General features: G+C 39.6%; 1 protein-coding gene across 1 annotated transcript; it reads left to right on the top strand.

The window, feature by feature from the left end:
* The first annotated feature begins 1,334 nt into the window (after positions 1-1,334).
* On the top strand, positions 1,335-20,317 carry pgap1 (post-GPI attachment to proteins inositol deacylase 1). Its single transcript, XM_074658442.1, has 26 exons — positions 1,335-1,630; positions 4,195-4,348; positions 6,529-6,704; positions 7,833-8,004; positions 9,086-9,246; positions 9,380-9,432; positions 9,540-9,606; positions 9,801-9,906; positions 10,078-10,136; positions 10,274-10,357; positions 10,667-10,716; positions 10,882-10,933; positions 11,016-11,093; positions 11,524-11,599; positions 11,686-11,759; positions 11,846-11,897; positions 12,440-12,506; positions 12,998-13,103; positions 13,263-13,301; positions 13,398-13,582; positions 13,804-14,034; positions 14,762-14,897; positions 15,044-15,094; positions 15,203-15,414; positions 16,786-16,890; positions 16,988-20,317. Exons 1-26 carry the CDS (start codon positions 1,499-1,501, stop codon positions 17,124-17,126), a joined length of 2,817 nt encoding a protein of 938 aa, XP_074514543.1. The 5' UTR covers positions 1,335-1,498; the 3' UTR covers positions 17,127-20,317.
* The last annotated feature ends 1,642 nt before the right edge of the window (positions 20,318-21,959 follow it).

The following is a 21,959-nucleotide window of genomic DNA, read 5'->3' as shown; positions in this document are numbered from 1 at the left end:
GTTTTTGGCATCATTGGGCAAAAATTCTATAATCTTTCAGCAAATTGATATTCAAGTGTTCTGAGAGAAAATGAGACCAAAAAAATCAAGCCCGAAGACTGACCAATCACAGGTCATTTCAGAAAGAGCGTTTCTATTCGCTGTGCTCTGACTAGTAGGCGGTGCCTGGTATTTCCTCAGCAGATCTCAACATGGCTGCCAGGTAACAAACTTTCTCATTTTACAGCTAAACAGTACACTACAAGGTGGTCTGAAAACATTTGAGGAGAGAAATAGGCGTTACAGTAACAGAATATTGATTCATATTTGACCATTTGATCAGAGTTTGTGAGTGATTGACAGGAGACACCAGATCAGCTCTGATTGGTTGTTTTCCTCCGGTCTGTGAAATCTTACAGATGCCCTCAGGAGCACCGGAGGACACAGAGGCACATGATTTTTTTTTTTTTTTTCAGATTACCTGTCTCATGCACTACTGTCAGGATATAGTGACCGTTTTATAAAAATAACTTTTTTTTAATCATATTTGCTCCATTCCTACCCACTGCAGCTTTAAAATCAAAAGGTATTCTAATAACTGAAAGAAAAAAAAAATGTGTACCAAAAACACAGACACTAAAAAGAATAATCCTTACAGTTTCAATAGGGCCTTCGCTGGCCCGATGTTGTCGGTGCTTGGGCCCTAATTAAGATTACATTGGCCATTTTGAAATCCAATACAATTATAAAAGAAAGGTTTTGCTTTTTGTTTTTTTTATTGAACAAATTCAGATTTACAAACATGGCTCATAGATCATTGCATTAGAGTAAAATGACAATGTGCATACAGAACAAAAACAGATAAAATATGTAAAATTATACATGCAAATAATAAATTAAATGAAGGGCTATAGGGCTGTACCTGTAATTCATATACTTCTGTTATGCTAAGAAGTTTCAAAGTATTTTTGTTTTTCATGACTTTAAGGGCTTTTATGTAAGAAAGAAACTCAGAATGAAACACATTAAACCTAGGTTTCACTTTCATATACTTGGATTTGTGCAAATAACATTTTCCAAGAATGAGAATGAGTTATTAACCAGAAAGTCATCTTTGTTATTGTCCATAACAAGACCATAAATAATGTCCTTTTTAAGAAAAGTTTCCCAGATGAGAAACTTTTGGGAAAAGTCAGTCATGTATATGAAGCCATAAAGCTCCAGAATACATAATAAAAGAAAGGTAAAAATGCAATGAAATGGGAAAAATAGCATGAAAGAAAACAATCTGCTCTCCTATTGGTCTATTCTCTCTCACCCTTCTCTCCTCCCATTGGCTGTGTGACCTGCCAATCAGCACCGTGTGTATAGTATGTGGTTCCTGTTGTGAGAGGTTCAGCCGGTGAGTGTGACAGCCTGTGTGGTGTCTTAACGTGGCGAGGAGGAGTTCACACAGAAAGAGAAACATGGACATTAAACACCTGTAATATCTAAAAAAACCCGGAGTCCGACTTGAACCATGAAACTCGCCACTGTGGCCTTTTACGGGTTAGCTCTGGGGCTGCTGGCGGTCGGCCTGCGAGAGCTGCTGACTGGCTGCGAGGAGAACAGATGCAGTATGACCTACATGTTTGAATACCCAGAGTACCGGGTGAGTATCTGGGATAATTAATGCACACCTCATGCAATATGTTACCCACTATCTATCCAACAGCGTAGCATAGTTGCTGCAGAAGCTAAACAGACTGTATCCTGCTAAATGCTTCTGTCGTTGTGTTTCCACATGCACATAAATGATCCCTGTTTCTTAGCGTCTTCTTAAGCTATTTCCTGAATGTTGCTATCGTTACCCAGCAGAGCAGGTAACGTCAGACGGCAGTAGGAGCTGTGTTGCCTCTCAACAGGGCTCATGCATTTCCTCAATGGCTTCTACAAACACACCTTTAAACACACCTGTCTGTCTGGCTGCAGGTGTGTGTGAGGATCAGGCAAAATGAGTTATAAAACCATAAGTCAACTGCTGATCCTTGAATCCTCTGAGCAGATCAGCTTTACAAGATAGGGGCACATAATGCAGGCTACAGGTCAGCTGAAGTTGCTGTTAGTTCATGTTAAAGGTCCCATATCGTGCTCATTTTCAGTTTCATACTTGTACTTTGTGTTTCTACTAGAACTTGTTCACATGCTGTAATGTTAAAAAACAACAACTTTATTTTCCTCATACTGCCTGCTTGAATATACCTGTATTTACCCTCTGTCTGAAACGCTCCGTTTTAGTGCATTTCAACGGAATTGCAACAGAATTGCGTTGCTAAGCAACAGTTTGGGTCCAAGTTTACTTTCTGTCAGCTGATGTTATTCACATACACTGCAACCAGGAATAAACTGGGACACATTTAGAATTTTTACGTTTAAAACCGTGTAATGGTCTAAATATTGTATATTTGTGACATCACAAATGGACAGAAATCCTAACGGCTTGTTTCATACGCACAATTTCTGAATACGGGCCGTGTGTATTTCTCTGTATATTGAGCGCTTTGATACTTTCACAGTATTTATATATCACTTAAACCTGCTTCATAATATAAAAGACATGAAAATCTCACTTTTTACAATATGGGACCTTTTAATAGTGTCATCGCCATAGAAGCTGCAGTGCATGTCACAGCCTAAGAGACAACCACAACAACACATAATAGATGTAACTCACACTCTGCCTTTTATTTACTCCTCTACTTCATGTTTTTTTTTTACATTTATCCTTTGATATTGCAATATATTGTTAATTGTTTTTTATTTGTTTGTTTTATTGAACATTAATTACTTCTTTATTGTTTTCTTCCATTTACATGCATGTCCTTTTTAAATATCTATATATTGTAATTTGCTTAATGAATTGTATATATGTATATATATGTTTTATATTTATTATTGAATTGACGCTTTGGCAATATTGTTCACCTGACAGTCATGCCAATACAGCCAATTGAATTGAATTGAAGTGAATAATGTTAGCAGTGCAATGTAGGTCGCCTTCCTCTGATTTATGCTCACTAATGTGTTCATCTGTCCAGAAGTGGAGCACAGCTGGGGGGGCACTGTGTATGGGCTACTTCACACAGGAGTGTGTATTCTCTTCTGTTATAAGAGAGGAAGTATAAAAATAAAAAAGAGCACCATACGTCTAAAAGAAATCCTTTGTTTATGTGGTTAATGGACCTCAGCGCTGAATACAAGGCAGATGAGAGAGGAACTCATTATCAGTATTTCTTAACAAGTCTGAGGTGAAAACCAAACATTTGATAGTGCTGACATATGAGTAGACAAATCATGATCTGAAATCAGTCATTTTGTGATACTGTGATACAGCTCAATTTTCTGGTTATGTCCATCATACTTTCATGTACCCCAAACTGATGTCTTCAAACGGCTTGTTTTGTTCAACAAACAGTCCAAAACTCAATGTACAGTAATAGAAAGTAGATCAAAGCAGTAAGTACTCGCATTTCAGAGGATGGAAACTGATAAATTTTGGCAACTTTGGCAAAATTGTTGCACAATTTTCTCCCAATCGATTACTTGATTAATGGACTAATGATTTCAGCCATTACCAATATTACCCAGCCCCAGATGTAGTCTTACTCTTGCACAGTACATGAACAGAACAAAGTACTATGTAATAGGGCTGCACCAATCGGACTTATTTATTAGCTTATTTCTTTATTTAATAAGCTGTATGCCTCACTGTGTGGAAGTGACTGGGATCATTCTTTTATGTGTAAGGAAACATCAGGCTTGACTTAAACAAAATGTAACAAATACATACATATATATAAATTTGAATGATTGAATTGTTGTTTATTGTTAAAGTCATAAATCGTACACCAGCTGTAAAAGAAAAACCTTCAAAATCATCAGGAATTACAATTCAGGTGTAAAACTTTTTAAAGCAGCAACAAATTGGTCAAAACTTAAACAGTTATTATAATTCCAGTATATAATGTATGTAGTAACATAGAATTGTTTGAGTTGGACTGCAAAGCAGGGAGGTGTTGTCTGCCAGCTGTAGACACTGCTGTAGCTGCTGTACTGTGCTTTATAGTGACACTGTTGCGTGATGTTTTTATAAGTGTGACAAAAATGTTATTGAACTGTCTGAGACCGATGTGACTTTGGGACTTCACCTCCTAATCATGCATGCTGTGTTTACAGCGGGTGGCTCTGCCTCGTCGTGTGGCCAGACTGTACCCAGCGTACGGGCTCTACCTGTATGGAGAGGGTCTGTACGCCCAGGAGACCCGAGCGCTCAAACTCACCGGTGCCCCTGTGCTCTTCCTGCCTGGAAATGCAGGTAGCTACAAACAAGGTAAGTGCATAAAACGAATGGTAGGTTAAGCAAAGGGAGAAAAATTCAGATAGACAAGAGGGAGGAGGTGATTTTTTTTTTTTCCAATAAGTGGATGTGCTGAGGTTGTTTGAGGACACGAGCGTGGCTTCATGCTTTTTGTTGATTAGTGTACCTGACTGGCAGGTTGGACTGGATTGTCCTTCACAGTTTTGCACACAAGCGTTCAGTTTTTTTGGTGAATGTTAGAGCTTTACCATGTCACAGAAATCAAGTTTCCACAGTGTGTTTTGTGTCTGTGGTGAATCCACATGTAAACAAACATGTATTCATCTTGAAAAACTGGCTTTTGTGGTTTTTGTTTTGGATCTGTTGTTGTTGTTGTGATAAGGTCCTTGTATCATTTTAAGGATCTGTACACCCAGCGCTATACACATAACCATTTGAGTTGTAGGTGTAGATATTAAATGATGAGGCAGGTGATATTACTCTTAAACTACTGAAAACACATCAATGAGCCACACTGTTGCACTCGGTGACATGTTCCTTCTAGAGATGTTCAAACACCATTTTTTCTTTTCCTGATACTGATTCCGATATCTGAACTTTAGGTTTCGGCCGATACCGAGTATCCATCCGATCATAGCGTGATAAAAAAAATATACAGTTATTATTATTATTATTATTATTATTATTATTATTATTATTATTATTAATAAAGTCGTCGTGCTCTGCTTGTTGGTGTTGAAATCGGCAACACCTCCAAACTTACATACTGCAGTACATATCACCAGTTTTGTTGTTGGATCTTCCACTGTGAAATATTAACAAGTGGCTGACATTTTTTTGGGAATCAGTTCTTCTTCGCTGCCCTAAAACAGTAGTTACCAGGGGCAGCCATGATACATCCAAGGCAACAGCACAGTGAAGGCTACTGTTTTGGAGCGGCGAAGAAGAATTGATTTCCGGTTAAACAAGTTGATTATTATTATTACAATTATGGTATCGGATCGGTGCATAGACCGGTGTACCCGCCGATACCTGACACTGAATTTTGGGCAGTATCGGACGCATTTCCGATACTGGTATCGGAACAACTTTAGTTTCTTCATCACCAGAAGACACACACTATTTTGAGTCAATCCCACACACACCGTCCTGATGCTGTAAATACTCACTAGAGAACCGAAGCTGAAAATAGTCCCCAAGAAACTCACTGTTGGCTCCTGTTTATGAAACGTTTGCTAAAAAACTACAGTGCTCAGCTGCTTTAGAAAAGGAAACTCTATATTTGTGATCTTCTTTTAAAGATGTGTGTCCTCAGTAGGAACATATGTGCTTGGGTCTGAGTGCCACAGGGTAGGAAAGTCGTTATAGAAGATGGACTAACACAGTAATTGGTTACTTTTGTTTGCAATAAGAAAATGATATACTAATATATTGTATTATATATTAATTTATATTAGAGTTGGAAATAATTCTGTCTTGGGGAATCAAACCTGGAACCCATCTTTCCTCTAACTAATAACTCAGTTATGCTCTCAATGATATAAATCCTTTGTGAGATCTATGCCGGCCCCCTGTTCCTGCTATCAGTTGTGTGTAGGAGGAGAACACCCACACTTTTTATTCATGTGAATACAAACACATTTTGCTGTTACACTGTGGTGTTTGTGATGATGGCCCATGCTCTCTGTTCTTCAACATTTCTTGTCTTAGATTTAGACTCTTCAAGCCGATGTATTTTTAACAGCAGCTGGTGTTTGATAAGCTTCCTAACTTCACGAGTTACAACAGCTTGACGAAGTACTAGTGTTGAATAAAACCAGGCTGTTGCTGGTATGTTTTATGGCTCTTCCATACAAGAAAATGGTACCGACTATGTACATTTAATGAGCTTTTTTTAGCAGTAAAGAAAGCTTTTAGGTTAGGAAAAGCTTCCCTGAGGATCTGAAGAAGCTCAGGACGTATTGACTCTTATCAATAATTCAAAATGAAAAAAAAAAAAATTGCACATAAGAGCTGTGCATGAATAATTATTGCAGCATGTCAGTTGGCAGAGCAGCTGAGCATAAGGTGGTGCTTAGTTTAGGACAAGCAGTGACCCCACGTCTGTATGATTTTTATTTTTTCTGTCTGTAAAAACACCCAGCCTAATCACAATATTTGACACCATCACATGTCTTCTTCTCTTCACAAAGCTCGCTCCCTGGGCTCCGTGGCCTTGAGGAAGGCTGAGAACATGGAAGGAGGTCTCCACTTCAACGTGTTCACCGTGGACTTCAATGAGGAGCTGGTGGCACTTTACGGTGGCAGTTTGCTCAGGCAGACACACTTCCTGCACGAAAGCATCAAGGCTATCCTGAGGCTCTACAAGGTCAGGCCTCAAATATCATCAGACAGGGTTACTTACTCTACATGATGGATATTGCTGGTGGAGTAATATTTCAGTGGGGGGGGGGGATAAATATCACATTTCCATCACCTTCTACATTTAAACGTTGATAATTAATCCCTCCGACTTGTACATCTCACAAAGTTGACATGGCAACAGTAGAACATTACAAGAAGTCAGCATTAAGGAGTGCAATCAAAATGCACAGTTAACAGTAGCTATTCATATTCATCGTCTGTCAACATGTCTGCCTTTCATTTTTCTGACACTACTTTCTGGTAAATATATAATCCTAAATCATTGACCTTATATATAGATGGACAACGCGTCTCCACTTCCTCCCACTGTACAAAAGTGAAGCCAAAATATTCCAGATACGGGAGCTGCCTTCTTGAGATTTTGACACCATTTGGAGCCAAAGTCTGCGCGGTAGTGATCGGGGGCTTGGTGTCGAGGTCCCGCCCACACACTCGCCCGATCCAATCACGAGCCGAGCATGGCTGCAGCTTGTTAGCGTAAGCCACCTAGCTGCTACGTTAGCACCACGGTAGCTGTTCGGTTAGAAAGACACAACAACCATCCATAATATCTCTATAACTACATTTATGATCAAATTGATACATGTTCTATTACACAGACTCGTGACGGTTATGGAAATTTAAAGTTGCATCTCCTCTCTCGAACAATTCCCGAGCCTCCGGCTGCACGACTACTTCACTCAGAGCAGCTGTCAATCACAGCTGTCAATCATGACATCTCATCCCCTTTTTATAGCATCAAATAACTAATTAAAACCAAACTAATCAGCAAAACTTACACTTGAAAATACATCAGCATGATGAGAACTACTTAAAATGATGGAAACCATCTTTGGGAAAATATTATTTCATGTGTACTTTGACTTTTTAGTTTGGCCCATGTCCCATCCACTAACATGGAGGGGGTGGGATTTATGACCTATACTGCAGCCAGCCACCAGGGGGCCATTGAGGTGTTTTGGCTTCACTTTTGGAGAACTGTCATGTCGTTCATCCCTATATACAGTCTATGTCCTAAACCCAAGAAGTGGATTAGGTTTCAGTCAGTTTTCTCCATTTCTCTGCTTGCCAGCACCTGAAGACCCCCCCTCAGAGTGTGGTGCTTGTTGGTCACTCCATGGGAGGAGTGGTGGCCCGGGCGCTGTTCACGTTGCCCCGCTTCAACACCAATCTGGTCAGCCTCATCATTACCCAGGCCTCCCCCCACCTGGCTCCAGTGCTGGCCATGGACCCGTACCTGCTGGGTAAGGAGTACTCTCATGCTGGTCTTGAATGGTGCACATTGTGCTCTGAGCTGTGTCTCCAAGCTGTGGAGACAGCTTCATTGGAACTGAAGCTGTTGTCTATGCTCTCTTTTAGTGAATCCAAACTTAACATTTAAAACACCAAAGTGACACATAACACAATCAAACTAACCAATTGAGGCAGCGGCAGACCAGCAACTCCTGTGTTGTACAAGATGAAATTTCTGTTTTCTGAATGGAGTCTGGTGGCTTTGAAGAGAGCACAGGTAACGGCTTCAGTTCCCCGTCGGAAAGGGCTGTCCGATGGCGAGGTAAAGCGGTGGAAATTTTCTAAATATAGCGTATACCTAATCAGATATTAATTTTTGTAGGTAGGCCTTTCTTTTTGGTGGCTAAAATCAGGGTTCTCAAATAACTTTTTTTCACCATGCTCCCAGAATCATCCCGAAATACAACCAAGGCCGTCCCAAAATGAACGGGGACTGTCTAGAATTTAAAATCTTTGTTTTTCTACATTATCATTGACCTTTAACATAAATCAAACATCAAAAGTGATTTGTTTATTTTTTGTTTATTAATTTATAATTTATCCAAAACTTTATTTTTTATTTTAAAAAGTAATTTTATTGGTTTGAAATTTATAAAAAAAAAAAAGTATGTGTAAAAAGTAGCATTTGGTCAAAAAAATTGATTTTGCATAGGTCCCCCAAAAAGCTAGAACCAGCCCTGCTAGCTGGTGCGTCTTAAAGTTGGAGGAGCTGCTGGACAAGATGCTCCTGACAGGGGGAGAGGAGCAGCATGTTGCCACGGACAATATGGGATGGAGAGATCTCATTGCAGCCTTATTAGCCAAAGGAGATGAAGCGGAGTAAATAAGTTTTAAGGTTAACATTAGCAACAAGCAGTACACTACTTTACTCCCGTGCTGGTACTCCAATCTGTTTCTCCAAACTGGGGGCGTGCCGGCCGCCATCTACTGTAGGTAATACAATGACTATGGATAAGTACCTCATACAACCCCAGTTCATAAAATCCAGACTATCCCTTTAACTTAACTTGTCTTTGTCCCTGCTCTATGTAGATTTCTACTCTGCAGTGAGACAGAAGTGGGTGAACCATGCGAAAAAGCTCAGGAACGTCACAGTTCTGTCTGTTGGAGGTGGTTACCGTGACTACCAGGTCCGATCCGGCCTGATATCCCTACCTTGTCCCCCAGGAGATCCAAATAAGTTGTCATTGGTGGTAAGTATTGTTTGTGAGAATTGGTTAAGTGGCACGTGACCTCTTCTGGAACTGGAACTACTTGGTGCAAAAGGGCTCTGTAGATTGTGTTTGATCCTGTAATACTCTTCAATGTCTTCTTGTTTTTGTCAAGGCAACTGCAGTTCCCAGGACTTGGGTGTCCACTGACCATCTGTCCATCGTTTGGTAAAAGACATGGCATTGTGTTTTTTGTTAGACTAGACTATGCATTTCTTTAGAACTTTATTTAAATAGTATGCAGATTATTAATATGCAGTTTATATGTCTTCCAGGTGCAAAGAGCTTGTTCTTGCTACTGTCAGGGCGTTCTTTGACCTCATCGATCCTGAAACCAGACAGGTCAGAACAACAAACGTTAATACACATATTTTAAAATGAATCTTTCTGTGAAATATGGAGGGATGTTGTCATAGCAGAAAAAAACATTGTAGCACTAGAGACTAGCGGGAGCCCATAAAGTATTACATCTCTGATAAGTATGCATAGCAAGCCCATGCCATCTGTTTTCAAGCTAACCAGTGTGTTGATATTAGTTCACAGTAAACCCAGAGAAGAAATTGGCTGTACTAAACCACCACTTCATCAGACACCCTGTCAGGATGTTGGAAGAAACTCAAGACACCTCCGTCTCCATCTCAGGTTGGAGAGGAACACTTACCTAGCCCTATTTAGAGCACATTCCTGTCCATGTGCTTTGAGAGCTATATATCTACATGATTTTTTTATTGTATTTTTAAAATATTTGGAGTTTTCATTAACTATATAAAGCAAAGTGAATGAAGGAATTTTGATTGAGATTCCCTTTTCCAGATGTTCCTGAAGCATGGAGTGAAGTTAACACACTGCGCCTGGCTTACAGCACACCTAAGGTACCAGACTTTGTATCAATATAATAAATGGGTTATATACTGTATATAATATATACAGTATATTATACTGAAACAAAGCCCCGATACAGACAGAAAAACATCTACCAGTTGTCTTCAGTGTTGCTCTCTGTCTACAGGAAGGACAGGTGAAATACTTCCAGTTTGCCCTGTCGAGTCGCAGGACAGCCTACAGCCATTTCTACTGCCGGAGCAACAACCTGGTGAGTGTTCAGCACTGGTGTGCTAATGTTTTCATCCCTTTGGGTTTGAGCTACAACCTTTGCACACTCAATGTCGCTAGCCCGGTGTTAGACTTCTGAATCGCCACCCACGTTTCTGAATTACTCAGTGATTCATATAGATGCATACATAGTAAAATTAAATGGCAGTTCAGTCTGATTATTAGGCTACCATTTTGCTGTTTAATATCTGTGTAAAAGCTACCTATTTAGGAAAGCAGAAACCAGAGTAATCTGTACTTTTTTTTCCAATTTCAGTTCACATTCTGATTTGTTGTTATTGTCCAACAGGAGATGACTAGCTGGGTGTACGGCTGCGTGCACAAGAGCGGTTCTTCATGGTAAGAATATGATAATAGTGCATCTCTTTCCCCGCCACCTATAATCAACATCAATCATTTTTTCACTGTTCTGATTTGTTATCGCAGAGAAAATGTGATTTCTTTTGTGGTTATATTACTGTAGACAGTGTATTACTCCTTGTTTGTGCTCTTTGAATTTTCCAGTGTGAATCCAGTGGATCTGTCCATGGCAACTGAGCTTCTGCCACCCTACAAGGTAATTCTCCTCTGAAGAGACACCGTCCAGTCCAGTCTCAGCTGCCTGCTGGTTTCTCATAACTGTCTGTTATCCTCCTCAGGTCCTGATACTGAGTCTTAGTGACTTGTCGTCAGTTACTCATCTGGTTGTGTCGGCCTCCAACCTCAATGGCAAACAGGTACACTGAAAACGAGAACTTGCTCCTCTGAAGATGCTTCTCTCTCTCTCTGTTCTGTCTCCATCTATTTTGCTGAGCTGCTGTAAAGTCACGTCAATAATACAAGTGGTATGATAAAGTTGAACCCTCATCCTACCAACCTATTTAACATACCCGGACTACAGACTGAACCCTCATAGGAAAATGTTAACTTATTTTTTTCTCAAAACATTAGTAGTTATGTAATTAATGTCGTCTGAAGAAAAACAACACATTATTATTGTTATTATTATTATTATTTGAGGAAAGTTACAGTTAATTTGCATAATGCGTCAAACAGAAACAGACAGAGCACTTGAGTAAGTCTGTGTCTGCTGCATCTGTGTCTGTCCAAAAGTTTGAGAACCACTGATTTATATAAATGTCATTACAAAGTTTGTCTGGTCCACAGTTCACAGTGGAGTGCGAGTGGCAGAGACAAGAATCTCAGACTCTGTCTGTCCCAGTGCCACATGTCCTGTCCTTCGGTGAGTAGTGTTACTGTTGATGCTGATTGTCTAAAACTTTGGAGAGAAAAGACACATTCCTTTTCAGTACCTGTTGATTTTTCCAGGTTTGATTGCTAGCGATGTTTCAGTCAACTCCTCTGGACTTCTTCACACCATCAAGCTCCAACACTTCCACCAGGTAGCTTTCAGTATTTCATTAAGTGCTTGCTGGACTCAGTATTTTTATACTGTGTGACTACATTTTGAACACCTCTGTGTTTTTAGGTCTACCAGGCTTTCAGAATTAATGTTGCAAGCCAGTGCAAAGTACAAAAAGGTAAGTTTGTCTTGTGATACATTGGCAGGCTACAGAAGTGAGAAATCTAAATTGTTTTCTCTCCTGTGTTTATGACAGTTGAAAATTAAGTTTTTGCCAGGATAATCTTTTTAAGTTACCTTTTTTCATCTGGGGAAAAAGGTGAAAACACATTTTGGCAGGTGAAAAACATTTGTTGTCAGGATACTTTTTAAGTGTTGTAATACTTTCGGCCACAAGAGGGTGAAGTACACTCACCTGGATGAAAACATGATGAATTTTAGTCCTATTTAGAACATGGAGTAGTGGTGCACTTCAGCCTCTTGTGGCCAAAGTGAGTATTACAACAACAAACATTTAGGAAAAGGATCCTGGCAAAAAAAATGTTTTCTTCACCTGCCACCTGTTTCACAGATAAAAATAAATAAATAAGGATCTTTAACAGATTATCCTGGCAAACCTTTTTTCCATTTTTTCTCACTTCCCTCACAGGGCATCCATGGCGGGCACATGTAATGTAATGTAATGTAATGTAATAATGGTCATTGTATGTCTGTTTGCAGATAGACTGCCTAACGTATACAGAATAAATGTACCGTGGTTTCGAGAGGACTCTTTAACCACAGTCAGGTCAGTTGTGTCAGTGTCTGTCTCCAAACTGTTCTTTCTTGTTCTGGCAGTTTTACATGTCATATTAAAGGTGCTGTTGATAACATTGATAACATTCAGCCACTTGATGTCGCATTCTCCCTCCCCTGTTCCATTGCATTTACTTCACAACAAGTCATTGCCAGGTACTTTACCGCCGATCTCAGCCATTTATCCGTTTTTTCCACACTAACTGACGACCCAGAGATACCACGTGATACCAACGTAGTTTTGCTATTGGCTCACAAGCCTTGTTAGAAGTGCGAACCAAATGTCATATCTTCCACAGAGATAAACAAAACATTAATTTGGCCCTCTTTTTTAAATGATTAATTCACAATCATAATAATGTTTTTAAAGAAAAGCCATACTTTTATTCGGCACCTTTCTTTTTTAATATTCGTCTACATAAAAATGTTATCAATGGGACCTTTAACTGTTTCCGTCATGACTTGATGTCATCTGTCTGCCAGTGTGCCATCAGTGACGGAGATCTCAGGGATGCTCCACACAAGTCGTCCAGACAATACCTCAGGTGTCCTCCTTCAGCTCCACACTGCCCCCAACTGCCAATATAAGGTACTACTCCTCAGGTGCTGGATAGAACTACAGCCTTCGACTTCCTGCACATCCTGATGACCATTCATCATGACAAACATGTTGTTTATTATCATCGATTAGGAGTTTAAAACATGATGTGAAATAAACAATGTGTTTACTTTGTGATTTAAACCTCAGGTGTCTGTAAGGACTTCATTACCCAGGGTGCTGGGACAGGTACAACTTTCTTCTCTTTTTCTTTTCTGTTTGTTTGTTTTGTTTAAATGAAAACATTCGTGAACTAATTCTGATCTGCTCTCTCTTATCTGACAGATACTGAGGTTCTGTGGTCCCATGGTGCCGGTGTACACAGCCGTAACCCTCCTCCTGGCCTGTGGGGGGCAGCTGTCCTCCATCCTGCAGTCAAAGCGAGCTGCAGACATGAGCCAGGTGGTGGGCAAAGGCCTGCAGCCTCATAAAGTCAATCTGCCCGTTTATATCCTGCACATCTTACTTGGGTAGGCTTTGAAAGTCTAATGTTGAATTTAAGTGTGAACATTCATACTTGACATTGGAATCAGTAGTTTTCACAAAAATAATCTTAACTCAAGGCCCACTTACTAACCCTGTTAGAGCTTTTATTCACATGTCATACAAATTGAATGTTGTTTTTGAAAATTATATGAAATCCCACATGATTTTTCTTCTTGCTTATCCTCCTTGTCCTCCCTCCCCTCAGCTGTAGCTGGTTTCAAGAGGTCTGGTCAATTCTTTACCTACCCCCTATGGATACCCTCCCCACAGCCATCCCTGATGCAACATTTCGTGAGGGTGTGATACCAGTTGACGAATGGCCCCACCTCCTGTCCCCTCTGCTTTACATCTTGGGGGCAACAGTGGCATACTGGAGCAGCGCGCTGCTCCGTCTCCTTATGAGACTGGTCTCACTAATATTAGCTCCACTCCACAGGTATGGTTGGACATTTAAACATCAATGTATATGATTGGAAACTCTACCTGGGTGACCTTTAGGCACTCTGAATATTAGCGCATCCATTCATAATCTATAATTTACCTTCCCCCAATACTAATTTTTACTGAATACAGCTTGAGCATAATGTATCTCAATGTAACCTTGTCAATGTACGTTAATTGTTAGGTCCGTTATTTAGCCAAGAAGCACGACTGTGCTGCCCACCAGGCTGCAAACAGCTAACGTTACTAGCTCTCCTCCTGCTTATTTCAAAACGGATTTGTTGTTAACAACTCTGCATTATCAGGAAAATGTTCTATTATCCCTGGGACGATGTTAGTCCCAAGTCCTGACTGTACCTGTGGTACTATAGAAAAACGAGTACCATCAGAAATTTGGTACTGAAGTATCGGTTCTCGTGACATCCCTAATTCAGACATTGGAATTAGAATGTGAAAAAAATATTAAAATATTCTAAATAAATAAAACCACACAACCAAAACAATACATAAAAAGGACTCTGGCTCTTTTCACAAAAATGCGCAATGTCTGCACAATGCCAAAGTCTTATAATGGTTTATTCTGGCATCATGTTGGTGACATTCTTATGTAAACAAACACGCATGTAAACACAACAGGCAATATCGAGGTCATGTCCATATATTGTACGATAAGTCGATAAATATCGTGACAGGCCTAACTGTAAACCTCCTTTTCTATGCAGACCATCTGTCTCTAGAGACTGTGGCACCCTGCCACTGCGGACCCAGCTCTCCATCACTCTGTGTCTGACTGTTATCGGTTGGATGTCCTGTGGGGCGTTGTCAGTCATTGCTGCCTTTCTGCTCCACCTTTACAGGGTGAGTCTTAGCCCGTGGTGATACAAATGAAGCCTTCTCAGTCATTTTACAGAGTAGCATCAATAATGAAACCAGTTTAAATACAATATTGACTCTGTTTATCCCTAACTCATACATCTGTCTCCTGTTTCCCGTCGCCTGTTCAGGTACTGAGGCTACAGATGACAGAAAGATCTTTGAGTCACATGTTGAATCTGGTAAGATTTCCAGGTTGAACTGTATTGCTCCAAATCACATCACCACTATATTACAATGTGATTGTTGTCAGATTACACCGCGAAACAAGTTTTCCACCATCTTTCCAGGCACCCCGGAAGCACAAAGAAGCTGAAAACGGCACAGTCGATGCCGAATCCCTGAGCAAGTCTAAAGAATGTAATGGCGTCCCCCTGCTGACCGAGTGTGCTCTCCAGGAGGTGAGGGATGACTTGCAGCTCCACCTCTGCCTTTCGGCGCTCTTCACGCTACCCGTCATGCTCATCGCACCTTCATTCATCCACTGGACCCGCAACCTGAGGTACAGTATTACGATGGAAGGAGTATGTGAGAGAGCTTGTGAGAAACAAAGCCGAGGTGTCATTGAGCAAGACACCCAAGGCTGTGTTTATTAGAAAGTATGCTAATTACCGCCCCATATTTAATTAATTAGTGCTGTGTATCGGTTAAGAACCCTTGTGCCTCACTAGGGACGTTTTTGGCCTTTTTATTATTTGATCATTTTGGCTGTCTAATGCATATGGCATACATTTTGGCAAGGGTGTGATTTTTATTTTTTTGTTTTTTTTTTAATTCTGGAAGTTCAACCTCAGCTCCTATAATAAGTCTATAATAAACCATGCAGCCAAAATACAGTCACTCAGACCCCTCAGGGCAAAAATGTCCCCGTTGATGTTTGATCCCACGGTCATTACAACATAAAGTCATGCATTCTATTATATCAGGCTTTCGATCTAGAGCCCTGGCTTCAAAATTGTATTTTTTTTTACTATTTTCCACCAGACTGAGTCATTTTCTCATGTTTGGGGGCAAATACTTGCTATTTTTCTGGTTTCTGGCACAAAAAATAAAAATGCGGCAAAATCAATGTTGTTGCTAATCACTGACATATCTCAGACTGTGAAAAAATATCCCCCCAGGCATTTAGTATAGACTCTATGGCCCCGACCATGGCTCTGAGATATCATTAGCCTAACTGTGCTGTGTGTTGATAAATCCATGGCGCTTTCCATGGTGCTGAAGTAGCAGACAGATTTGTCTTTGATCTGTAATAGTCTATAAACTATTGGGCTTAGAGGTACAGTAGAGCGGGTCGCCCACCAATCGGAAGGTCGGTGATTCGATCCTGATGCACATGTAGTGCAAAACGCTTTGAGTGGTCAGAGGACTAGAAAGGTGCTATATAAATGCAATTCCATTTACCTTTTAAACTAAACTCCTTTCAGCTAAAATACAGAACCAAAACAGTCGTTCATGGTTCGCTAGTCGCGGGTGAAAGAAATTAACCGGGTCTATCCCCCCGTTAAAAATGAACAAATTGCCTACTGAATACAGCTGCTGAGTCTTTAACAGCTCCAGGGGTGCTGGTGTGAGTCTAATGTCGACCTCTGTTTTGTTTTTGGAACAGAGCTGAAAACAGGACTTTCCCAGAAAGTGGCGTATCACTCTTATCAATTCTTGCATTCATTTTAAGTTTACTTTATGGTCATTTGCACAAAATTGATGGATGATATGGCTGAAATCAGTGTCATTATATTAGTACAATTACTTTTCCAGTATCGTTTTATCACAATATTGCAAATGTATACTTAAATACATAAAGTAATAATTGATGTTTGATACAATGGTGATGAGGCTAAAAGAAATGGGTGTACGTTGTGATCCTCTGCAGGTATTCCGCCCAGTTGGATCCTGACCCTTGTTGGCCACTCATTGTGCCTCTCATTATTGTGTACATGCTGCTTATTAACGGCAACACTTTAAAACTCAGCAACAGGTAAGAAGAGCGCATCGTCACCAACACACGCATTAGAGTTATTATCCTGTCAGGGGGATTCTGCTGCAGTATCCAACTTTGTCTACATCTCCTTCAGTAAACTCCTGCCTCTGACATCCTGGCTCCCTCTCCCCTTGTCCATCGCCATGGTGACCTTCTCTCCACTCCACCTCTACAGAGTCACCTACTTCCTGTTGGCGGCGCTCGTCCCTCTGGCCTCGTGTTGTCTGCTCTGACGGTATCTGTCTGGTTTCAGTCCACATCTCTACCATAACAAGCCTTTCTCTAAATTACAGCCTGACACACCGAAGCTGCTCGAGACCGATTTGTTCCAGGAAGACTCTACTCTATCTCTCTGCCATGGAGCAGAGCCATAGACATACATAGCTTGGGGAACTGTCTGCTCAATGTTAGCACTAAAAGCTCCATGGCAATTACACTAAGTTTTAGAAATGAGAGGATGTAATGGCCCTGGAACATTTGGTGTGAATATGGCTCCGAAGGATTGACCTGAAACCAAGTTTGCCTTACTCTGTATATCTATAGCTCTGCCTTCAAGGAGCAACTACTCCACAACCAGTGAAGCTACTGATACTAGAGATTCTCAACAGGGTGTTACTGTTAAAATGTCTTCTTTTAGTTTTTACTGTTTCTAGTGTCTACAGTGGCATTGTTCACTGCGGTCACTACGCTGTAAACTCCTTCACTGCCTACTGCTTAGCGATGACCTATAGTTGTGTGTTATCTCGTCGCAGCACTGCCACACAACCAGTGGCGGTGTCGCCCATTCATTCCATAAGAAAAGTCCAAAGTAATCATGTTTACATTCTCCCATATTCACCTTTTGATACACAACAATGACAATGGCAGCAAACTGAAGGTTCACACTGGAAAAGGCTTTAGTGCATGTGCAGGTTCTTATCAGACTCACATTTTTCAGAAGTAGAAAATTCTCTAAAATACAGCGGTTTAGCCAAACATCTGTTATAGGTGTGGCCAGGCTGTGAGCTGTATTGATTTCGGGGTGGCACATAAATCTGTATCTTGTTTAGTCTTTTCTTTTCCTGCGCGGCGCTTCGCCTTCGGGTAGGGCTGTACCGAATAGTTTGAAGCTTTAACGCAACATTCAAATTCTAAATCAACATTCCACTGCTGCGCAGCTTCTTTTTTTGTTTTGCATGTCTATTCAATCTGTTTACAATTTCAGCAAGTTTTTTTAAATTTTTTTTATTTAACCTTTATTTAACCAGGAGAGTACCATTGAGATTCTTTTTTTTCAAGGGCAACCTGGCCAAGACAGGCTGCAGCATAAAAAAAAACACATACTTACAGACAGAAAACACAATGGGAGACAAATAAATAAATAAACAAAGATTAGGCTGCACTTAGATCAGGCTACACTAATATTATTAGTATTATACTATCTGTAGAATTAGATTCCGGTGGTGGCTGTGTAAGATTGTTTCTGACTTGGTGTGTGATCTAAACATTTCTAATAATTCCAGAGCGTTGTAAAATCCAAAAGTCAAACTTTATTGAAAAAAGATAGATGTAATCATTTCCAAAATTCCTAACATAACAACGAAATATTCCACTTCAATCCATATTTGTTGGTGTTTAGCCTTTAAATATGACGACAGAAATTCAAAGCTTCATTTGAAAACCTCAACAGAAGCTTTGAATGTAAAAAAGAGACATTTGGTACAGCCCTATCTTCGGGTCACGCACTCTTTCGTTCACTCACTTAGGCAACAGCGACTGTTAAATGAGCACCAGGTTAGGAGATTATCTAAAATAAGCACCTAATAGTCTTCTGGACAGAAATAATAGTGATTTATTTTCCTACTTGAATGAAATAAGCCAAGAACTCAAAGGGAAAACTAGGAACAACTACAAATAGGAAAAATGTATCTCCATTTAAACTAATCAAACTGCATGTACATTACATATACATACAGTATTTATCCTTTGACTTTTTTTTGTGATTTATTGTTTACAACATTAAATTACAGTGGATGTAATGGAGCTGATCAACAGGAAAAGACTATTTGATGTCAAAGTAAAAAAAAATATCTACAATTAATTCTGAATTGACTACAAAAACAAAACAAAATATTTGATTGCCAAAGTATTGATCGCCATTAAGTCAATATATAGTGGCAGCAGTTACAGAGTCTATGAACGGGTTTACATGCACACTAGTGTCCTCATGTCCATGTTACAGTCAGGTTTTTGGAGTGTGTTATGTATTTTTCTCACATGATATGCAGGTTTACAAAATCTGAATAAATATGTAGAAAGTTTAATTTATAGTATTTTTCTGTTGATCAATATATAAAATCCCAGTTACCTCCGCTGTGAATCAGTGTTGTAAAACAATGATGCATGGAGAAAGTTCAAAGAGAGGCGAATACTTCATTAGCACCGCCGTAGAGCTTGATCCAGCGACCTCCGTGTCAAAAGCCTACTCCAGTCTGCCTTAATGTGCCAAATGGGCAGTAATGCACAGGTGACTAGTTAAATGCAATTACACCAAAAATGAATGAGGTGATTGGTAGATAAATATGCTAAACAGAGACATTAGCATCTAGGGATGGGACAAATCATAAATATTCATAGTTTTTTTTATGTTATGGACACACAGTCACATGGTAAAACCACAGAGGTTCCTAATGACCAGAATCACAATGTGCTCGCTGGTATTTTGATACAACGCAGCAGAAGCTGTACGTTGTTCGTGGTTGAAGCTAGCAAAGTTTAAAAAGCAGATTACTTACTTTCTCTAAGCCTCGGATTTATGTTCAGTGGAGGATTATGGGATGTCTGTTCAGTATTTCAGATGATACACATGTACAGTATGATTGGAGCTTCAAACAACAACTTCAAGCTTTTAACTGAAAATGTTTAAACTCCATATTATGAGTGGAATTGTCTTTGCTTTGCTGCGGTATCGGGGTTAATAAGAGAAGTGTCTTGTATTTGGTATTATGGTTACGGTTAATTAAGGAATGAATAAGTATCCTGATGGCAGGTGTACAGGTCAATATTTAGGACTAAGGAAGGTTAACACCGCCTTTTTTTCTTCTTACTTTTTTGTTTTAATACCTTTTCATCTAAAACGGATCACAAAACTACTGGTGTCCTTCTGCAAGTCTTAAAGTTACAACAAACATCTTTTTTTATTATTTTTATTTTTTATATGTAATAACACTTGGAGCTCTTGTGGTTCCAGATTATAACCTTTTTAAGAGCAATTTAGAAGACGAGGCTGGAGTTGCTCTATATTTTTCTCACTGTCAACAAAAGCCAAAAATGTGTTATTTCGTCTCAATACCCGGCTTCAAGCCCGTTGCATCGTAAATCTTTAAAAAACTCCGCACAAGCATATTGTTTCATTTTATTAAAAAGGTTCCGCAATCTCCTAAAACAGCTGGGCACTGTCGTTTTTTGGTAAACGTTACTCAAAAAGGAGAAAATAGTGCATTTGTTGGGGACTATTTTCAGCTGCGGATTAATATTAACATTTAGTGCTCTAATGAGTATTTATGGCAGCAGGACGGTGTGTAGGATTGAGTCAAAATAAACTGCAGTGTGTGTGTGTTCATGGTAATGAAGGAACCTTGATGTGTTTTTAATAATTTTTGGACAACAATGGAGCTCTATGTCTCAGAGGAAGAAGATATTTCAGGCTTTGAACACACACACAATACTTAGTTAGGAGACTCAATTCATTGTTGGTTTTGGTCTTCTGATGTTGACAGAAAGAGAAATCTAGAATATCAGGTGTTATAAGAAGAGGATGTAATATTTGATATCTTGAAAGCTTTTGGTTTGCTGTTACTTCACACCACCAATATGATTGTTGTGATGAACTGTGTCCCGTGTGATGGTGTGTGTGTGTTGATCAGGCATGTAGGCCTAACATTTTGTTGCTTTTTGACTGCCAGTGACTTCTTTTAAGTCGGTTTAAACTGTTGCACTCACTCTGAAACCCTTAGCCGTTAGAGTTTCATAACGTTTTACGAATCAACGTGATCAATACTTTAAAAGAAATATATGAAACAAAACTAGTGATTTATAGTATGTGGGTCACACATGATAAGATTGATCTACCACAGCTGGACCAGAGTTTGATTTCACATGTTTTTGTACTCGATGCCTCTCTGTGTTGAAAATGGTGTCTTATTATTGCTTTGTCTTACATCCTCCTGCTGTTGCTCACACCCCCTCATGTCAGCGAAGCAGCTGCTGTGCCTTTTCTGCTTTTCTCGTGTATGCAGCAGTGCATCAGTCCTCAGCAGCAGCAGCAGTGTCTTGGCTGAATGATAAAGGCCTACAGTGAATGTAAAGTGTACTTCACTGGTTCTTCTGTGTGAATGTCACAAAAGCATTTCTTCAACACGCTGGTATGATTTTTTTTTTTTAAATTTGTGTGACTTTCTAATAACACTAAAGATAAGTTCATTAGGGACCAGTCACTCTTGCCCCCTCAAGCAAGCATACAATCATACGTCAGCATGATCTGCAAAGACACAGCTGTTGTTTCCAATGTGAATGTACCTGCACCGAATGTCTTTACACGTGTTTGAATTTATACAAAATACCAGTGGTGTAAGTTTGGTCAGCTTTTTCTGTGCACTTTGTCTGTTTTGGTGCAGTTTTAGTGCTTTGAGATACACATCGTCTGCCTCGTTGTGAAATCGTGAAACCACTACTTTGTGGAACAAATTAGTAGAGATGAGAGCTTGTGTTTTATATAAATATAAATGTGACTTATATCGGTGTTCACTGTGATCATGTCGTAGTTCCAGATTTACACGATGGGTTTCTTTAAAATTTTGAAGATCATCATTTGGAAATAAAAAAATGTAACATTTCCTCAGACAAAATGTTTTTGGAATATTAGGCATTTAAAATGAGGTATGATTTTGTGTGTTTAGTTTCTTGTCCAAAATGGAATATCTCGCATTTTAGAGTAGGACAGAAAAATCAGCTCCTTGAATACAACCAGAATTAGGTTAAAACTTTAAAGATAGACTAAAATAATACAAGGAATCAAATTCTACATT

Source organism: Sebastes fasciatus, chromosome 14, assembly GCF_043250625.1.
Source record: "Sebastes fasciatus isolate fSebFas1 chromosome 14, fSebFas1.pri, whole genome shotgun sequence".
Lineage (NCBI taxonomy): Eukaryota > Metazoa > Chordata > Actinopteri > Perciformes > Sebastidae > Sebastes > Sebastes fasciatus.
The sequence above is the reverse complement of the archived record's forward strand: the minus strand, read 5'-3'. Positions and strand labels throughout refer to the sequence as shown.

Coding starts and splice junctions, on each gene's coding strand:
- pgap1 (XM_074658442.1), top strand. CDS start 1,499: ATGAAACTCGCCACTGTGGCCTTTTACGGGTTAGCTCTGGGGCTGCTG. Junction 12,507..12,997: donor GACTCTTTAACCACAGTCAG/GTCAGTTGTGTC, acceptor TCTGTCTGCCAG/TGTGCCATCAGTGACGGAGA. Junction 13,302..13,397: donor TACCCAGGGTGCTGGGACAG/GTACAACTTTCT, acceptor CTTATCTGACAG/ATACTGAGGTTCTGTGGTCC.